Here is a 19,697-nt window from a genome sequence, read left to right on the forward strand (position 1 = left end):
TAAAAAAACTGTTTTTAAATAGTAAAAGTTCGGCATTACACATACATCAACATAACTGGTATGGATAATTAACTCAGTATAAAGACTCCAGACAGCCTCAGATTACATCTATGCGTCGGGCACTTTAAGGGCCACAGTGAACCCAGGCCCTGAGCCTACCTATTCCTGGTGCTTCCTAGTCACCTGCTTCCTTTTTAATGGCTTTGATACATTTGACCCACAGAAGGAAGGAAGGAAGGAAGGAAGGAAGGAAGGAAGGAAGGAAGGAAGGAAGGAAGGAAAGAAAGAAAGAAAGAAAGAAAGAAAGAAAGAAAGAAAGAAAGAGAGAGAAAGAAAGGCTTTATGTAATTACCTTTAACAGTAACTGATACTTAGTGATTCGTTGCACGGGTTTGAGTAAATAGGAATCCAGACCAAGCCTGTGTTTTAATTTTCTTTGACATTCCTGTCATTAAAATATAATTATCAATGAATTTAAGACATGCACCCATGAAAATACCAAGCATTCACTGATTAGACCCAATGCATGCAGGTTTCTTACATCTCAAGGGAAATTTACCAGGAAAACCACTGTTACATACGGTGTGGAAATTATAAGCAGCGGTATACGTAAAAAAAACCACTGTAAATGTTGCCTTAAGGATTTGAGAGGTATAAAATGCCAAGATTTCAAATACTAATAAGTTTTTACATAAATTTTGCATTGATGTGGAATGCCTAAAAGATGAGAAAGCAATGAATGACCATAGATGAACATGATTAAACATGAAACATGACTAAAAAAATGTACGTAAGAAAATTTTTAAAGGGCTCAGCTGCACAGGTCAAGGCCAAGAAAAGAAACAGGTTGTACTGAATATAAATCAAACTGGGTATGAGGAGAGGTTTTTTGAACACCATAAGAAAAATGGAGACCTCATCAACTGGTGCTATATTTCATCTGATTATTGGCTCACTGCCACTATAAATATGAGGGTCATGCCTTTGGGTCCTGGGAACATTGTAGGGTCCCTAACTAGGGTGAGATGGGGCTGATTTGGATGAAATGTACATGTAAGCAGTACAGAACACAGAGAGAGTAGGAGAGGCTATATACGTGTAAGATCTGGGACCTGCCTCTGAATATAGATAAAAACCAATATACAATCTAATTCACACAGTTAGCAGCTTATGGTTAAAGATGATGGACCGATACATGCATTTAGCTCCCCTTACTCATGAAACCCAACTGAAATGATTAAAAAAGTAATTTTTACAAGGCAAAACCCAAAGTTACAAAGATGGGAGAGGAAAAACACATCAACCAAATATGGAAACTGAACGCCAAAGTGATAACGTTAGACAACTGTGCACGCTAGAGAAACGTGACTCTCAAGTTGGCAGAGTTTTCGGAAAAGCCAAGGAACAAGTCAGTTTATGTTATAGAACACCTTCCCCCTGCTTCCACAAAGACTCCAGAATTACAGACATCAAGGACCTCTGAAAGGGGGAAAATGAAGGTCAGGTTTCAAAAAATGTGGTTGTTGAAAGTCTGCTTAAGAAGTAAGTAGAGGGGCACCCGGGTGGCTCAGTCGGTTAAGCGTCCGACGCCTGATTTCTGCTCGGGTCATGATCTCACAGTTCGTGGGTTTGAGCCCTGCATCAGGCTGTGCACTGACAGTGCGGCTCCTGCTGGGGTTCTCTCTTTACCCGTCCCCTGCTTGCTCGTACTCTCTCAAAAATCAATAAACTTAAAAAAAAAAGTACATCGAGATACTGGGGTGCCTTAGTGACTCAGTCAGCTAAGCGTCCAAGCCTTGATTTGGGGCTCAGGTCATGACCCCAGATTCATGGGATCAAGCCCGGCATTGGGCTCTAGGCCAAGCATGGAGTCTCCTTAAGATTCTCTCTCACCTTCTACCCCTCCCGCTGCTCGCACATGCTCTAAAAAAAAAAAGCAAATAAATAAATAAATAAATCTATACCTTTAAAAAAAAAAAGTAGACACTAACACACATTGGTGCAAGTGTGCAGTGATCAGGACATCACACACTGCTGGCCGCGATGTAAAATGGTGCAGCAACTTGGAAAACAATCCAACAGTTCTTCAAAAAGCTAGAGAGAGTTACCAAATGACCCAGCAATTTCATACCCAGGTACATGGCCAAGAGAAATGAAAACATATGTCCACAGAAAAACTTGTACGTAAGAGGTGGAAAAGAACCAAATTACCATCAACTGATGAATGGGTACACTGAATGTGGAATACCCAGATAGTGGAGAGAAGAACTCATATCTGCCACCACATGGATGAACCCTGAAAACATCATGCCAAGTGAAATCAGCAAAACACAAAAGATCACATATTTTATGATTCCATTTATATGAAATGTTTAGAACAGGCAAATCTAGAAAGACAGAAAGTAGCTTACCAATCACAGCAGGCTGTTGGATGGGGGGGGTGGGGGGGGCGGGGAATGGGAGGTAATTACTAAAAAGGTATGGGTTTTTTTTTTTGTTTTTGGAGTCATGAAATTGTTCTTAAACTGATTGTAGCGATGGTTGCCCAACATTGTGGACACAGTAAAACTACTTAATTACACATTTGAAAAGGCTGAATTTTATGGAACTTTAATTACATCTCAATAAAGTGGTTACCCCCAAAATTAAATGAGCTGAAAAGTTAAAAAAAAAAAAAAAAAAAAAGGAGAGAAGGCTCAGAGAACCATGCCACCTTGCACAACTAGGTGGATGCCTGTCCCATCGCATAGCAGGAGAATGGATGTTTACCTGACAAAAGTAAAATGGAAGGCCTATGAACTAGGGAATATCTGATCCAGTTGAAGACAGAGTACCATATTGAAAGCAAAGAGATTACTTGACTATTTATGTACCAAATTAAATACTCTCAGCGTTTTCACCTAAGGTGGCTACCAGAATACTGGCAACCAGATCCTTATTCACCAGGTAGTAGACTTAGGAATCTAACCAGCTTGAGAAAGATACAGGTGTGGGGATCCCCTCAAGGAAACACCTTGACACAAATCACTCAATAGTGAGGACCATGGTCAATAAATCCACATATGTGCAGGAAAATTCCAGCGAGCTTTGCATTCTAGTGCTTACTCTCAAGGTAAGTGGCCAAACAAGTGTCACCAGACATTTGTGGGAAGTATCGAATATGAGTGACAGGAACAAAATGAAGAAAAAGAAAAAACAAAAGCAATCTGAAGACAGCAGAAATTATGCAAGGAGAAGAAAACTAGTTTTAAAAGGAAAATCTATTCTTATTACCCTCATAAAGATAAGTGAAGATACTGAATTCATGAAATGAAAACAGGGTTCTATTGAAAGGAACATTGAGGGAGCAAAAAAGGGTAGAGGCTCTACAAAATTAAAAATATAATGGCAGACACAAAACTCTCAATAAAAGGACTGAAAGACAAATTCCAAAAAATAGAGCAAGACAGCCAGAAAATAAAAAGAAAAGATCAGAGAATTAGAGGAATGGTCGAGAATGTCCAACATCTGTACAACAAAAATTCCAGAAAGACAGAATGGAAAAATTGTGCAGAGAAAATCAAAGAAAAAAATCCAAGTAAATTTGGACAAGAGGCTCCAAATTCAAAGGGATCGCCACAAGACTAACATAATGGATGAAAATAGTGCCAATGTCATGGCACTATTTGTGAAATTTCAGAACTCCAAAGATACAAATGTTCCCATAAAGCTTTCAGAGAGAAGACAAAAATAGGTTACACACAAAGGATGGAAAATCAAAATGGTGGGGCACCTGATAGCTCAGTCAGTTAAGCATCTGACTCTTGATTTCAGTTCAGGTCATAATATCATAGTCATGAGAGCGAGCTCTGCATGGGGCATGGAGCCCACTTAAGACTCTCTCTCTCTCCTTCTCCCTCTGCTGCTAGCCCACTTGTGCTCACTTGTGTGTGTGCATGCTCTCTCTCCCTCTCTCGCTCTCTCTCTCTCTCTCTCTCTCTCTCTCAAGAAAATCAATAAATAAAAATAGCATCAGATTTCTTAACAGCAACACTGGAAGCCAGAAAACAGTGTAGCAAATACCTTTAAAATTCTGAGGAAAATTATTTCTTTCTTACTGGGTATAGACTTCTATACCCAGCCAAGCTAGCAATTAAGTGTTAGGGTAGATACACTCAAGACATTTGTAGACATGCAAGTCCTCAAAACTTTTACCTCCCAGTAGACATACAAGCTCTCAAAACTTTTACCTCCCAGGCACACTTTCTCAGTAAAACTGCTGGAGGATATGTTCTACAAAACAAGTGAGTGAAACAAGGAAAAAATATGGCACCTAGGAAACAGGAGAGCCTATGCAAGAGACCATGAACAGAACCCCAAAAGTTATATTCAACAAGATCCCAGGTTGACAGCTGTGCAACAGGTCTAGTGAGCCTTGATGAGCAGATCAAAAAAGTCCAGGAGAGATTAATTCGAAATGAAATTCAGAGAAAAAAGAATATGTTTAAATGTACTAAGAAGAAATTTATGTAACTCTCTTAACTCGGACAGTCTATGGGTAGGTAGAATAGGGAAAAGTATCTAAAAAATTAAGGAAGTAAAAAAGACAATTGCAGGGGGAAAAAGGGGATGGAAATGTAACCATCTTATACCGGAGGATTCGTCTGAACATAGAATTACCTAGTCTTACTAATTTACCACTGTATCTATATAACTAAACTTATAACCATATTGGATGTTTTGGAGGAAAAGAAGTATGTGTATGTATCTGATGGTGAGGCAGGGGCAGTGAAAGAGGGCTAAAGTAGCGATATAAATGTTATTCGCCAACATGGAAGTAAATATCAAAGGAAGCGGCTGAAAGAACCGAAAGTGGTTGCCTCTGGGAAGCAGCATACAGATTTGTGCCCATGTGCGCACGCGTGTGCACGTACACATTGTGTGGCAGGGTCAAATTGTTCTTTGATCTATCTGTATTATATACAACTCACAGTAGGAATGGATTCATAAGTAAGAACTATCCCAGTGTCTTCCGGAAAGAGTATATCCAATACCTGAATAATTACTATACCTGGAAAAAGGCGCATTCTGAATACTTCTTCCAAATTGCCTCTGATCTGGGTTTATTCTGACAGTATTTTGCATACATCTGAAAATCATCTTTCTGTGATAAAAAGCACATTCAAACGTATTATCAATCTGTGAACATGTACTGTTCTTATCAAGAAAGGCTGAGCTAGAATGAGTAGAGCCAAGCATGACACGTGGCCTAAAGAGCCTGCCACACTGGCAGTAAGTCAGGATCCCTCTCTGGAATCCAAGAAAAACAGGCCCACCAGACTGAGCAGAGGAACACATAAGTATCTCAGTAATCTCCCCACCTCCACTTACCAAGTTGGAGAGCTAGGGAAAAGCCTTCTCCGACTGAACTATACAAATAGATGAATTGGTTCACAGCTGTAAGCCAAGAGGGTACCAAGGAACACACCGTCTCCATGCCACCAGCCTCTCAGTTCCCTAGTGAATGAACTTGCGGCTAACTTCCAAGTCCCTTGGCTTGTCACTGGGATATCATCATTGTACCATGACCCCGCTGGGTGTGTGACCATGCTATTCTCTCCCCCTGGAATCGTCTTTCCTGGACCCTCATCTAATGGGCTACCTCCTAGTCACTCTCTAACTCCCACCTCATGAGTCATCTCTTCTGGAAAGCCATCCTTTATACCTCCAATCTATGTCAGATGCCCTTCTTCTTGGCTCTTACGGGATCTTTCGTATATCCCCGATATAGCACAACTCACACTGTATACAATGATTTTCCCCCTGTTCTTCTCTGTGAATATAGTCTTGGTCAAATATAAAATCTCCAACGAGCAGCACAGACATTAAGTACTACATGAGCCCGAAGGAAAAAGACTGGTGTTGCTTAGGGAAGTCAGGGAAGAATCTGGCTACCATTTAAATATGTTTAAAGTCCGAATATATTGAGAGAGGTAAGGACAAACAGTTTTTTCTTAACCATATCATATTCTGAGTCCATTAACGCTTTCTGGGATAAGACATCTCTTTGGAAGCTTTCAATGATCACCGTTATCAAATTGACTCTCAAATCAAGATGGAACTGATTTTTCAGGAAGAGGAGGAAATAGATAAGTAGATAAGCAGAGAATATTCTAAGGAAAATTCTAATGGAGGAGAGTATGATTACAAAGCTTGGGAAGTCCATTGTGCTAAGTATTCTCTTGGGATGTGGAGAAATGAGCCTCCCTGAATGATCTCATAGAATAAAAAGAACAGACAGCCCTCTGTTTTGCAAAGTCCCCATGATAGATGCCCTGGTGTCTGAAAGCCAGACTACGCTTGATTCTAAGACTTTACATGCATTAGAGGGGAATACCAAGGCATCTCTTAGGCTAAAAATTAACCAATCCAAGAATGGTTGAGCTAAGATGATTCCTACTCTCACATCTTCATAGCCAGGCTGGTCCCTGGACTCCTGGGATCACCCAGAGGTCAGTGGGCACAAGCTGAGCCATTGAAGCGTCTGATTCCGTCAGTCTCTGTAACAAAACTGGGTTTACCATTAAATACCTGATGGAGTGATGGGTCTCCTCCCAAAACATAAAGACATAAAAAACAATACCTACTTTGTCTCTAAATCCGGTCCTATACAACGAGCTGCTATTTCAGTGGCCCATATTTATATATTTTTAAATAATAATAAACAAACCCTTTCGAGGAAACAAGGTCCCACTCTCTCTGGAGCGTCAACGCAATTTTCCAGACTGCTCAAGAAAATGCTGTGAAAATGTCAGAGGAAAAAAAAAAAACCACGATATAATTTTACATCAAATACAGTAAATTAGCCTACAGCCCTTTAAATAATACGATGCAAAAGAAACATTCAATTCGGCAATTACATACTCGTTATGGAATTCATAGATTTCTGCCATATTTCCAAAGAGGACATCCTTTTTATTTCTCAGGAGAGGTGGCATAAGATCAAACATCTCAGGATTATCCATCTCCGCTCTGTAGCCCTACCCAAAATAAATACATTTGTTCATTTAAAACACGTTCACGTTAATACTCGGTTGGGCCACCAAAGGGTATAGCTACAACAGAAATGTGTACAGCGAGACTCCTGGGTGAAAGCTGTTTGTAACTCCAACAATCAAATCTTCCAGTACCCGAAGTTACCCATTTACAAAAAATTGTTGTTTTCAGAAAGCCAGACAAGGAAATCATCGTTGCCCGCTTAGCGCGTAGAACAAAGTGACTCTCTTGGCCTTCGGGGTAGCTGATGGTATAGGAAACAAACTAGAAATCAAGCAGGAAAAACTGTATTACAGGTCATTAACCTCTCCTTAAGCTGCCAGTAAGTGTGTGGGTTTTTAGAGCAAATTAATATTATGACAGGTGTATCAAATGAATGGTTTTCTTTTACCTTTAACTCTTTCCAGCACCGTTTCTACACAGCACAATTCTCACTACTGAGGGAGAACCCGAATACGCACATTTAACGCACGGGCAGCCTCAAACAATGGGAGAGACACCTACTGCTGGCACGTGACAAGGAAGGAAAGAGACAGAGAAGACTGTCCTCAGTACTTCCTAATGAAAGTAGCAGGGAGAGCACTGGGGCGAAGGTGGGAAAATAGAATTTGAGTCACTTACCAACAAAACAGTAAACAGCTCGTGAACATAGACCCTCTCTGTCTGTATCAGCTCATTTAGGACGTGGCTAAAGCGAAAAGACAATATTTATCAGTTATTTTGTTGCCTTGGAATTATGATCTTTCAATCGTTATCATCATAAATTGTCTAAGGTAAAAATTGTTAACACCTAGGAACTACCAATGGTTTTGGCTTTATCATCAAAATACGGAGTGAATCGTATAGTCTCTAGAATAAATATCACCCACAAGACGCTTTAAAATATATTGAAAACAGAAAATAAAATATATTGAAAACAGGGGCGGGCACCTGGGTGGCTCAGTTGGTTAAGCTTCCAACTTCAGCTCAAGTAATAATCTCATAGTTCGGGAGTTCGAGCCCCGCATCGGGCTCGGTGCTGACCGATCAGAGCCTGGAGCCTGCTTTGGATAGTCTCCCTCTCTCTCTGTCCGTCCATCCATCTCTCTCTCTCTCTCTCTCTCTCTCTCTCCCCCCCGCCCAAATAAATAAACGTTAAAAAAATTAAAGAATAAAAATAAAATATATTTAAAACAAAGGAAAGGGGACTCAGGACTTATTTTTCAAAATGAAAAAAAAAAGCCCACTTTATTTCTATCTCACTAAGCTTAAGAATCAATTTATTAAAAACTCAAAAATCTATTCCTAAAACTTTGGTTTATTTTGTTGTGGGGGGATAGGGAAAAACACAGTTTCTCTTTCTCCCTCTCCAAAAACATAATGACATTAACATTTAATGCCCGATTTTCCCCTTTCCCAGTAATGTTCTGAAATTTTCCAAGACCTGAAATGGATTTATTTTACTGGTTTTCCTAAATATAGATCATATTTAAACCTTAGTAATTTTGATCTCTTTAAAATAAAATACATTCTTCTTCCAATGTGATTTCTAATTGACACTTTTTTTTTTAAGAGAGGGAGAGGGAGAGGGAGAGAGAGAGAGACAGACAGACAGACAGACAGACAGAGAATCCTAAGCAGGCTCTACACTCAGCAAGGAGTCCAACACAGGGCTTGACCCCAAAACCCTGGGATCATGATCTGAGCCGAAATTAAGAGCTGGACGCTCAACTGACTGAGCCACCCAGGCAACTCAATACCATATTTAAAATCCATTTCCTGGGGCCCCTGGGTGGCTCAGTTGGTTGAGCGTCCAACTTCAGCTCAGGTCATGACCTCCTGGTCCGTGAGTTCAAGCCCCGCATCGGGCTCTGTACAGACAGCTCAGAGCCCGGAGCCTGCTTCAGAATCTGTGTCTCTGTCTCTCACTGCTCCTCCTCTGCTCATGCTGTGTCTCTCTCTCTCACTTTCTCTCTCAAAAATAAATAAACATTAACAAAATAAAACATAAATAATAAATAAAATTCATTTCCTCACTCTCCAATACAGGTAACACATTTAACTTCTACCTTTGACTTTCTTTTATTTTTACATTTATAAGCATTATTTATCTGAATATGTATCGCCACACAACTCTAGGATATAAAATTTTAAAGGTGAATCTTCTTCTTTTGTTTTAATTTTTTTAACGTTTATTTATTTTTGAGAGAGAGAGAGAGAAACAGAGCACAAGGTGGGGAGGGGCACAGAGAGGGCGAGACACGGAATCAGAAGCAGGCTCCAGGCTCTAAGCTGTCCGCACAGAGCCCGATGCAGGGCTCGAACTCACAAACCGCGAGATCGTGATCTGAGCCAAAGTCGGATGCTCCAACCAACTGAGCCGCCCAGGCACCCCCCCAAAAGGTGAATATTCTTATGTCTAAAATAGTAACGTTATAAAAGTGAGCACGCTATTTTTAACATCTCTAAAATAACACTGTATATCTAAATAATCCTTGTAGTTTTTGAAACAGCGACTGTCCCGTTCCCTGTCATCTCTTTTACAATAGAGGAGATGAAGAATCTAGAAAACTCTGGCTAATTTTCAAGTCACACAAACAGAGCACATTCGCCTTGATCACTGAATCAGAGATTCCTACTGGTAGATGCGTATAGAAGTGTATGTCAATAAAGAAACGATACTTCTGTAAAATATCCAAGCTATTGTCATTGTCCAGACTGGAGGATTGACCAGAATTTCTCTGCTCCCGACAATCATGCACCACTTCGATCTGAAATGAAAAGAAGACTTAAATTAGCATCTATGTACGTATAGTTCCTCTTGAAGGAAATCTAGTTCAAACTAAGCTTTCTCTAGGTCCTAACTGTGTACATAACTTGAAAAATAACACTAGGATTTTTTTTTCAGATTTAAGATGCTAATTTGAATTTATTTTACACATTAATGTTTTATTTGGCACTTTGGGGAAGTGAGGTTAATTTATAAAACATTGAATTTCCAGATAACTCAAGTTTATTTACTGAAGAAAAAACCCAGCTTTTTAACCTTAATGATTTTTAATGGAAGCCTTTCTAGGAAATATTACATGAATCCTGGAGTCCTTTAATCAAGGATACACAACATCATTGACTCTCTTTCCAATGATCCAGTGGTATCATCAGGAACATGAATGATGTGATAAAATCCAAGGATAACACTCTGGGGCTAATAACACGTGGGTAACTATTCTTTCTTAAAATGGCCGTAACTTGTTTATTTCTGTCTCCGCTCTCTGCCACATGTCAGTTTTTGCTACAGGTGATTTCTCTGACCCTAAACAACGATCTTATTTCGAAGATTCTACAGTCCTTGAAGAATATCCGATGGAAAAAGAGACAATCTCTTTAACAAATGGCACTGGGAGAACTGGACAGCAACATGCAGAAGAATGAAGCTAGACCACTGTCTTACACCATTCACAAAAATAAACTCAAAATGGATGAAAGACCTGAATGGGAGACAGGAAACCATCAAAACCCTAGAGGAGAAAGCAGGAAAAAACCTCTCTGACCTCAGCCGCAGCAAATTTCTTACATGACACATCTCCAAAGGCAAGGGAATTAAAAGCAAAAATGAACTATTGGGACCTCATCAAGATAAAAAGCTTCTGCACTGCAAAGGAAACAATCCACAAAACTAAAAGGCAACTGACGGAATGGGAAAAGATATTTGCAAATGACATATCAGATAAAGGGTTAGTATCCAAAATCTATAAAGAACTCACCAAACTCCACACCCGAAAAACAAATAATCCAGTGAAGAGATGGGCAGAAGACATGAATAGACACTTCTCTAAAGAAGACATCCAGATGGCCAACAGGCACATGAAAAGATGCTCAACGTCGCTCCTCATCAGGGAAATACAAATCAAAACCACACTCAGATATCACCTCACGCCAGTCAGAGTGGCCAAAATGAACAAATCAGGAGACTATAGATGCTGGAGAGGATGTGGAGAAACGGGAACCCTCTTGCCCTGTTGGTGGGAACGCAAACTGGGGCAGCCGCTCTGGAAAACAGTGTGGAGGCTCCTCAAAAAATTAAAAACAGATCTACCCTATGACCCAGCAATAGCACTGCTAGGAATTTACACAAGAGATCCAGGAGTGCTGATGCAGAGGGGCACTTGTACCCCAATGTTTACAGCAGCACTTTCAACAATAGCCGAATTAGGGGAAGAACCTAAATGTCCATCACCTGATGAATGGATAAAGAAATTGTGGTTTATATACACAATGGAATACTACGTGGCAATGAGAAAGAATGAAATCTGGCTTTTGTAGCAATGTGGATGGGACTGGAGAGTGTTACACTAGGGAAATAAGTCATACAGAGAAAGACAGATACCATATGTTTTCACTCTTATGTGGATCCTGAGAAACCTAACAGGAGACCATGGGCGAGGGGAAGGAAAAAAAAAAAAAAACATTAGAGAGGGAGGGAGGCAAACCACAGAAACTGAGAATAAACTGAGGGTTGATGGGGGCTGGGAGGAAGGGGAAAGTGGGTGATGGGCATGGTAGAGGGCACCTGTGGGGATGGGCACTGGGTGTTGTATGGAGACCAATTTGACAATAAGCTTCTTATTAAAAAAAAAAAATCAATAAAAGTAATGTTAGTTTCAAAAAAAAAAAACCAACTCTACAGTCCTTGGACTGGCCCAGTGAGTCAACTACAGGAGCTCTGCGATGGCTATTTGTTCTTCAGAAGCATTAGAAGTATCTTCCAGGGATCCTGGCTGTACGGGACTTTTGAGCTTGCAAAAATCTCTGAACTCCACGTAAATGTAGCACTAGAACCCAAAAATGAAGTACAAGATCTAGCGGCTAAAAAGCATTTCCACAAAATATGACAAATCCATGTGGAAAGGAACAAACATCTATCGACTACTTCCTATATATTCCTATCTATTGTGCATATATTGTATCCATTCCCCGCCCCCAGCAATTTACCAAGCTACGGCACACTTATCCTCATTTTACATATGGGAAAACTGAGGCTCAGAGGTATAGCAACAGGGCCAAGGTCACATACCTAACAAGTGATGAAAGAGTCAAGCCTGTGATGTGTCACCATTATGCTCCCTCTTTAAGACTATGGTTTGATTTACTCTATCTGAATGTATTAACTGTTACCATTTTCATACACTAAGACTGAAAATACCATGTACGTCACTCATCAGATAGGTAAGCATCATTTACTCCTAACAGGTTTCTGTTCCAAGGTTGGAAAGTTTTGAAACGTAACTTTATACCTTTAAATGCCTAAGGATTGTGCAAAATGGCTAGAATTGGAAGAAGGTGTGCCTTCTGGAACTGGGTCCACCAGCTAGAAATCTCACCAAGAAAATGTACAGAGCCACAGCCTATTTATTCCCTGAGATATGCAAATAAAAAGATCCACATAGAGGAATGTTAAGGTGTCACGAGAGGAACGTGGAACCGTAAGACACGTAAGATGATGGAATTTGGCATTCAGTCCGTTTCTTTCTTGAAAACACAAGCCGTGACCACACAACGTGATAGCCAGGCATGGTATATCAGTATAGGCCATTCACTAGCCTAATAATGGCATCGGACACTTAGAACACTACCGTATGCCACGCATCATTGGAAATACTTCCCAAATATTGTCTCATTTTTACACTAACTCTATGATGAGGGTGTTCTATTATCCCCATTTTATAGATAAAAAACAGGAGTGTGAGAGCATTTACCCGAGGTCATACAGCCAGTGATTGTTGGAGTTGGGATGAAAACCCAGGTAGTCTCTACAATTGCTCAATAATCCGTATCACTGCTATACTGCCTCTCGGAGATAAATGTTCTTGTCCTTACTGACCATCAAGAAGACACAAGGAAAATGTAGGGCCCTACAGTTATGACGAGGCTACTCTCTGCAGGTACCAGAATATCATGGGTAACTGAGAAGGAATCTCGTCTCTATCAAGAAATGAACAGATGTGTGTTTTTTGAGCCCCGAGTATGGACCATTAGAACCTGTCCTCTGTCCGTGTTCCATACTTATGGGAATGTAATCAATTATGAAAGAAATCTTTTGTAGAAAGGTGCAATACTTATTTAAGTTTATTGAAGTGGCATGGGGGAAAGAAAAGCTGGGACTTATAGATGCCTTACAGAAACTAGTTCTGAACTTGAGCCAAGACTTAAGAAACCGCTCATACATCTGGGGATATGTCAGTACCGCAATTAGACACAATGCATCAGTAGCAGCTTTTTCTTTTAGATTAAAGAGGCTTTTGAGCACACAATATTGGTTTAGTGGATTAAAAATATGGTTTGAGCCTCCACACGGATTCTGCAACTACAGCAATAAAGCCAATGTTGAATTAATTAATGATATTTACTTTTAAGTTGCTCTGATTTTGTCTCCAACTCTTCTTCCCTGGTAGAAAAACATGAAAGAAGAATTTCAGACCAGAATGAAAATCAACACTTTTAATTAAAATACACGAATGTTTATTCAGCAATTAGAGACATGGGACTATTCCAACTTATTTATACGAGTACTTTTAAATCACGCTACACGAAACAGTTGACTGGTCAGATTTATCTGTAGGATTTCGACTTCTTCTTCAGCATCATCTTGCTATGTGTTCACCCATTCTCTGACTCATCAAGCATTCCCCTGATTGCCAAGTGACCACGAAGAGTTAGTAACATTTATTTGGCACTTACTGCATGCCAGGTACTGTTCTAAGCCCTACACGGCCATTTTGTTCTTTAATCCTCCAATCGACCCTACCCGAAAGGGACGATTTCTATCCCCACTTTGTAGATAAGTATGGTTAGTGTCTTGTCCAGGAAGCAGAGGTGGTATTCAAATGTGCATAGTCCGCCGTCAGAATATATGTTTCTAACAGCTACATAAAACAACAATTCTGAAGCACAGTAAGATGCTAAAACAACACAACTTTGTCAAAATCCGAGCTTTAATCTTTCTGCTCTTCCTGTTTAATCTCTCCTCTGTCCTCTTTTTAAACACGTTGAAAGGAAAGTCACCTGTATTTTTTTTTAAGTTCATTTCTTCGTTTTTAGTAATCTCTACACCCACCGTGGGGCTCAAACTTATGAGCAGAGATCAAGGGTCGTATGCTCTTCCAACTGAGCCAGCCAGGCTCCCCCCTCCTTTTCTTTCTGTTCTGTTTATGATGGGTAAGCCCCTATATTATTAAGCAAGGAGTCCAAACGTCCCTACAAAGCCCAGGGCACGGTCCAAGTGCAAGACTAGGTTGTTATTTGCAGCTAAAAAGGCTGCCACCCACACAGGCTTCATGGATCTCTTCTCTCTATGGAATATACTTTTTGTCCTTTCCTCCTCGGCAGAAACCACTGCAAGGCAACCTCGGGGAAAGGCCGTGCTGTTTTGTTCTCCAAATTTTATACTTCGCTTTCATTATTTAAAAATATATTTTAGGGGCGCCTGGCTGGCTCAGCTAGTAGAGCATGTGACTTGTGATCTCATGGTTGTGTGTTCAAGCCCCATGTTGAGCAGGGAGCCTACTTAAAATATATACAGATGTAGAATGACTGTGCTGTATGCCTGAAACTAAAGTAGCATTGTGTGTCAACTCTACTCAAATAAAAAAAAAAAATTTAAATATGTATTTTTTAGGGGCGCCTGGGTGGCGCAGTCGGTTAAGCGTCCGACTTCAGCCAGGTCACGATCTCGCAGTCTGTGAGTTCGAGCCCCGCGTCGGGCTCTGGGCTGATGGCTCAGAGCCTGGAGCCTGTTTCCTATTCTGTGTCTCCCTCTCTCTCTGCCCCTCGCCCGTTCATGCTCTGTCTCTCTCTGTCCCAAAAATAAATAAACGTTGAAAAAAAAATGTATTTTTTATATACAAGTTTTACATTTATAGCATCAGCTATATCAATATATAAGTTAGACGTAGTGGCACTTACCACATAAAATCAATTTCTCCATGAACACTGATGTCTACCATTTAAAAGACACCTGATCCACAGAGATCCGAACTTATTTATAAAGGTAACTTAGGGAGCCTCTCTAATTAGCTTTACTAATTGATTCCTTGCAACTGCACTAAGAGATGAAAAAGGAATATACAGAAAACTCATGAGGAATGCATCCTTTTTTCTGAAAAGCAAGGTGGACAAGTTCATTCTCGCAACAACGTAAACGTACGGTCATACCTTGGCTCGCGAGCACGATTCCTTCCAGAAACATGCTTGTCACCCAAAGCATTCATCTATCAGAGCGAATGTTAAGAACCACTGGCTCAGCTGTCACGCCGCGGTCGGCGTCACGTACTCCTCGTAACGGAGGACATCGCTCGGGCACGAAGGTAAAATTTACGGGAAATGTTTGCTCGTCCGGCAGAACACTCGCGGACTAAGTCACTCGCGATCCGAGGTTTTACTGTATCCCTAAAATTATGGAGCACCTAGGGTACGTGCTAGGTTCTGTGTTTGGTGCTGGGGATGCGAACGTGAACTGAGCACCGTCCCTGTCCTTACAGAGTTTACAGGCTGACAAGAGAGATCGAAAAGAGGCAATTACACAAAAGCTGTGAAGACCCAAAGTGGGGGGTTGTTAGCCCACAGCATGAACACCTAAGCGAACTGGGTGCGGGGCGGGGGGGTGGGGGAGGGAGAGAGGCAGGAAAGAAAAGCTTACCTGAAGAGAATGGACTAGAGACAGGAAATCGGCTAGAAGAAGAGGAGCTAGCAAAGGGGAAAGGGAGAGGGAAGGGACTAGCATCCCAGAGAGAGAAGAGTATTGTAAAATCCAACAGGCAAGACAGGTAGGGGCATCTGGGGAGGCAGGGAGACAGCTGCGGTTGTCAAGGCAACAGATGTTAGCCGGGATTAAGGACGCGGCAGTGAGGGCTAACAGTGGGGGTGGAAAGAAGGTTTGCATGTGGAATCTGACTTGCCTATAGGAAATTCAAGGAGGCGAATTGTAAATGCCACGTCCGAAGCGTGTAGACTAGAGCTACAGGTTTTGCAGCTCAAACCGCATGTCACCCCTCACAATGTTCTTCGCTAACTTGTACCCTTTGTAGTAAATCGTTAATTCAACAAACACTTATCGCGTCCTGCTAGGTGCCAGCACTGCGCTAGGTATGGGATCCTGTCTGACGCAAATTAATAAAAATAAACAAAAGCAAACCCCCCCAAAAAACCAGTTTGACGCACTGTATGAAAAACGAACACGACTTGATTGGACCAAATCTTGTATGTTTGGCGTAGCAATGCCCGCAACGTAAATAATGCTTTGATTTCATTTCGAAACCATGATAAATAATGGGTAAAATCACTTATCCATCCATATCATTTATTCGGTAAGCTGCCTTCTTCCTCATAAATACACGAGGCAGTCTTAAGTTGAAGCCGATCTAAGCTGCTCCCAACAGATAGCTGTACTGCGGACGACACCCGAGTCGCTAAAATGAAAGAAACCTTGATTTAACATCGCCGATTGGTTTCCCTGGTTTCTTTTTACGAGCGGTCATTCGATGAAATGGGAGTTTAGAGGCATCATCTACTTTTCATACAGTCGTTTTCCCAGCTAAGTTGAATGCTAAGAGAATAACGGATGCGTGTTATGAAAAACGGGAGAAAGTTAATTGCAGGCAACATTCAAGAATAAATTGCTGCTGGCTTTAGACGTCAAACTGGTTTTTCACGTGTGCACAAACTCAGAAAATGGACCGAAGTAATAAAGATGAGTACCTTTTGAAAAAAGTTTACATGCTTGAAAGAAAGAGTATCCAACTCCCACTGCAGGACAAAAAAAAAAAAAAAGTGTAATGGCATTAAATGAGAATATCAGAAAGAAAAAAATAAATAAAACAGAATGGAAGAGATTGTCTCGTTGCAACCCTTTGAAGGCAGCAGGCGTTATTGTTCCCGTTTTACATACAAGGAAACTGAGGCTGAAGAACGTTCAGCGAATGGCCCGAGGTCACACAGCCAGGAAACAGAGCCCGGAAGTCTAACTGAGGTCTGTCTTCTGCTAAGGAATATCAACGTATTCTATTTTTATTCTCCTAGCGGTAGATGCTTATGCCCTTATTGGTTTTTGGGGTTTTTTTGGGGGGGGGGTTTGTTTTGTTCTGTTTTTTTGCCCAGTATCTTCGTAGCCGACATTATTCATTTGTGAGTATATTTTTATATTTAATAACCATTAGCTACATAGCTTTCATCATCTTAGCTTAGTTACATGCCTACATCACCTCTTTCTCAGATGATCCATGCTGGGACTGCCCTGGGTTTTTATACTCCTTCAAGCTTTCTCTGCATTTCAAAGCATTTCGTACATATATTATTGAAATCTGTGATCCTCTCAGATTAGACAGACCGAATTTAGTCCCATGTTCACCCATTCAACTAACTTAGGGCCCCAAAGGCCAAATTATTCTCCCCAGAGGTCGCGCAAGGGCAGCTTTGGGCAATCGAATCATCTCACTTCCAGATTAGTTCAACACCACCGTCACGATAATTATTTTATCCCACAGAATGCAGAAAGGAAATGGATATTACATGGTTAAAACTCGTCTACAAATATTAAAACAAGAGAACGGACTCCAACAGTTCGTTTCTAGCAGAATCATTCTATTTATCTGCACTTACTTAGAAAAGGCAATCCATTCTGTTATCTGAGCCATTCACTTACTAGAAGCGAATAAGAACCAAGTAATAGTTTATCCATTTAAGTAGTAAATATGTGTGAGCGCGTGCACACGCTTGCGTGTGTAGACCAGATCCATATCCTTTCCTCCACCTGCTCAAGAAAGGGGTGAGTTTGGGACGCCTGGGTGGCGCAGTCGGTTAAGCCTCCGACTTCAGCCAGGTCACGATCTTGCGGTCCATGAGTTCGAGCCCCGTGTCAGGCTCTGGGCTGATGGCTCAGAGCCTGGAGCCTGTTTCTGATTCTGTGTCTCCCTCTCTCTCTGCCCCTCCCCCGTTCATGCTCTGTCTCTCTCTGTCCCAAAAATAAATAAACGTTGAAAAAAAAGAAAGGGGTGAGTCTGATGCTGGTAAAACGTTCATGCTCATTGCAAGGTTGGACTATTCAGTCCACATTTTCATCAGTCCCTACTACGCTGTATTCCTATGCTTTACTGTCGTATGATCCTCTCAGCCGTGACTCCTGCCCTGTGCAACAGAGTTTAAACGTGACCAAAGATGCTTACATAAAATCTCCATCTATCAGGATTGAAGAACGAACTCAGTGTTTACATCAAGAGTAACAAACGACAGCAGGAAAGGAAGAGATGAAAAAAGTGAATGCAAGATACTTTACCATGTTTCTGTGACAAAAAGGGTACTCCGGATCTGATCAAACTGTCAGAAGCAGGTACCACGAACTGGATTGGCTTCACACGCTTGTCCGTCAGGTTCCTGAACCCAGCTTGTTGGTTCTCAAATATACTCCGAATGTTTTCAAGCTTGAGTTGCACTGTCTGCATTTGCACCTACAGGTCGCGTAAGAATTCTATGAAGTGTTTTCTGAACTGGGCTCATTACAAATCTTATTACATTTCTCAGACTCAGTCAAAAAATTAATTTAGAGTTTAAAATGTAACTAGAAAAAATGAGGAAAGTAACAGAAAACAGATGAATGCAATGTCTTCACATGGTTATAAAACCTGAAGCTCTCAACCAAAACAACTTGAAAAAGCAATTTACTGGGGCTCCTGGGTGGCTCAGTCGGTTAAACACCCGACTCTTGATCTCAGCTCAGGTCATGATCTCATGGTTCGTGAGTTCGAGCTGGCAGCACGGAGCCTGCTTGGGATTCTCTCTCTCTGTTTCTCTCTCTGCCCCTCCCCCGCTCTCTCTCTCAAAATAAGTAAACAAACTTTAAAAAATTATTTAAAAAAAAGAGTATAATAAAACAAAGAAATTTATCAAGCAGTCATGAAATCGGTCACTGTATAAAGTGCTTTACCCTTCATGGCTGGAACAAAGCAACGGCTGGAAGAGAAGGCATGTTTAAGCACAAGAAAGCCACCAAGGTAAGCACTGTCTTAGAAGTTTGTTATGTTGTAGCCCGCGGGACATTCTATAGCTCTCTGTGTTGTAAAAAGCTCCTCCTTGACTCTCCTCGATGATCTGAGGCAGTTAGTTTCGCTTGGTGGCTTCCAGAGAAATCACTTGGTTATTGCTATAGGCACGTTTCTGATTTTCTGGGGCATCCCCTAAGATGTGCAGCTAAGCACGGTTTTAGATACTGTTCCAATGAAGAGTCAACTAGGCAGGGGCGCCGGGGTGGCTCAGTTAGGCGTCCGACTCTTGATCTCAGCTCAGGTCGTGATCTCACAGCTCGTGAGATCGAGTCCTACGCTGGGCTCTGCGCTGACGGCACGGAGCCTGCTTGGGATTTCTCTCCCTCTTTCTCTGCCCCTCTCCTGCTCGTGCTCACTTGCTATCTCTCAAAAGTAAACAGTTAAGCTTTAAGAAGTTAAAAAAATTTTTCTTTTAATTAAAAAAAAGATAAAAAAAAAAGGGGGTCGACTATAGTCTGGCCACAAATAGCATCACAAAAGCTCTGAGCTATAGTGTGGTGAGAGGGCTTCACGACATCTCCAACAGGGGGGGCACCGAGCTAATCCACAGGTCTCTGCCTCATTAATACCAACATCTGTTGGCACCCCCTC

General features: G+C 41.2%; 1 protein-coding gene across 4 annotated transcripts in view; it reads right to left on the minus strand.

Moving 5' to 3' along the window:
- MCF2 (MCF.2 cell line derived transforming sequence) overlaps nt 1–19,697 on the minus strand; it is a 111,359-nt gene that overhangs the window by 25,646 nt on the left and 66,016 nt on the right. For 3 of the 4 annotated variants that reach the window (XM_045050764.1, XM_045050766.1, XM_045050767.1), the window contains 9 exons: nt 18,341–18,512; nt 16,768–16,815; nt 13,422–13,459; nt 9,697–9,785; nt 7,657–7,723; nt 6,904–7,019; nt 6,710–6,779; nt 5,051–5,143; nt 353–445 (listed from right to left, as the gene is read on the minus strand). In XM_045050764.1, coding sequence (XP_044906699.1) covers nt 353–445; nt 5,051–5,143; nt 6,710–6,779; nt 6,904–7,019; nt 7,657–7,723; nt 9,697–9,785; nt 13,422–13,459; nt 16,768–16,815; nt 18,341–18,512 — 786 coding nt within the window. The remainder of the gene's footprint in view (nt 1–352; nt 446–5,050; nt 5,144–6,709; nt 6,780–6,903; nt 7,020–7,656; nt 7,724–9,696; nt 9,786–13,421; nt 13,460–16,767; nt 16,816–18,340; nt 18,513–19,697) is intronic. The other variant, XM_045050765.1, reaches the window with a different exon arrangement.

The sequence above is a fragment of the Felis catus genome, chromosome X (genome assembly GCF_018350175.1).
Source record: "Felis catus isolate Fca126 chromosome X, F.catus_Fca126_mat1.0, whole genome shotgun sequence".
Lineage (NCBI taxonomy): Eukaryota > Metazoa > Chordata > Mammalia > Carnivora > Felidae > Felis > Felis catus.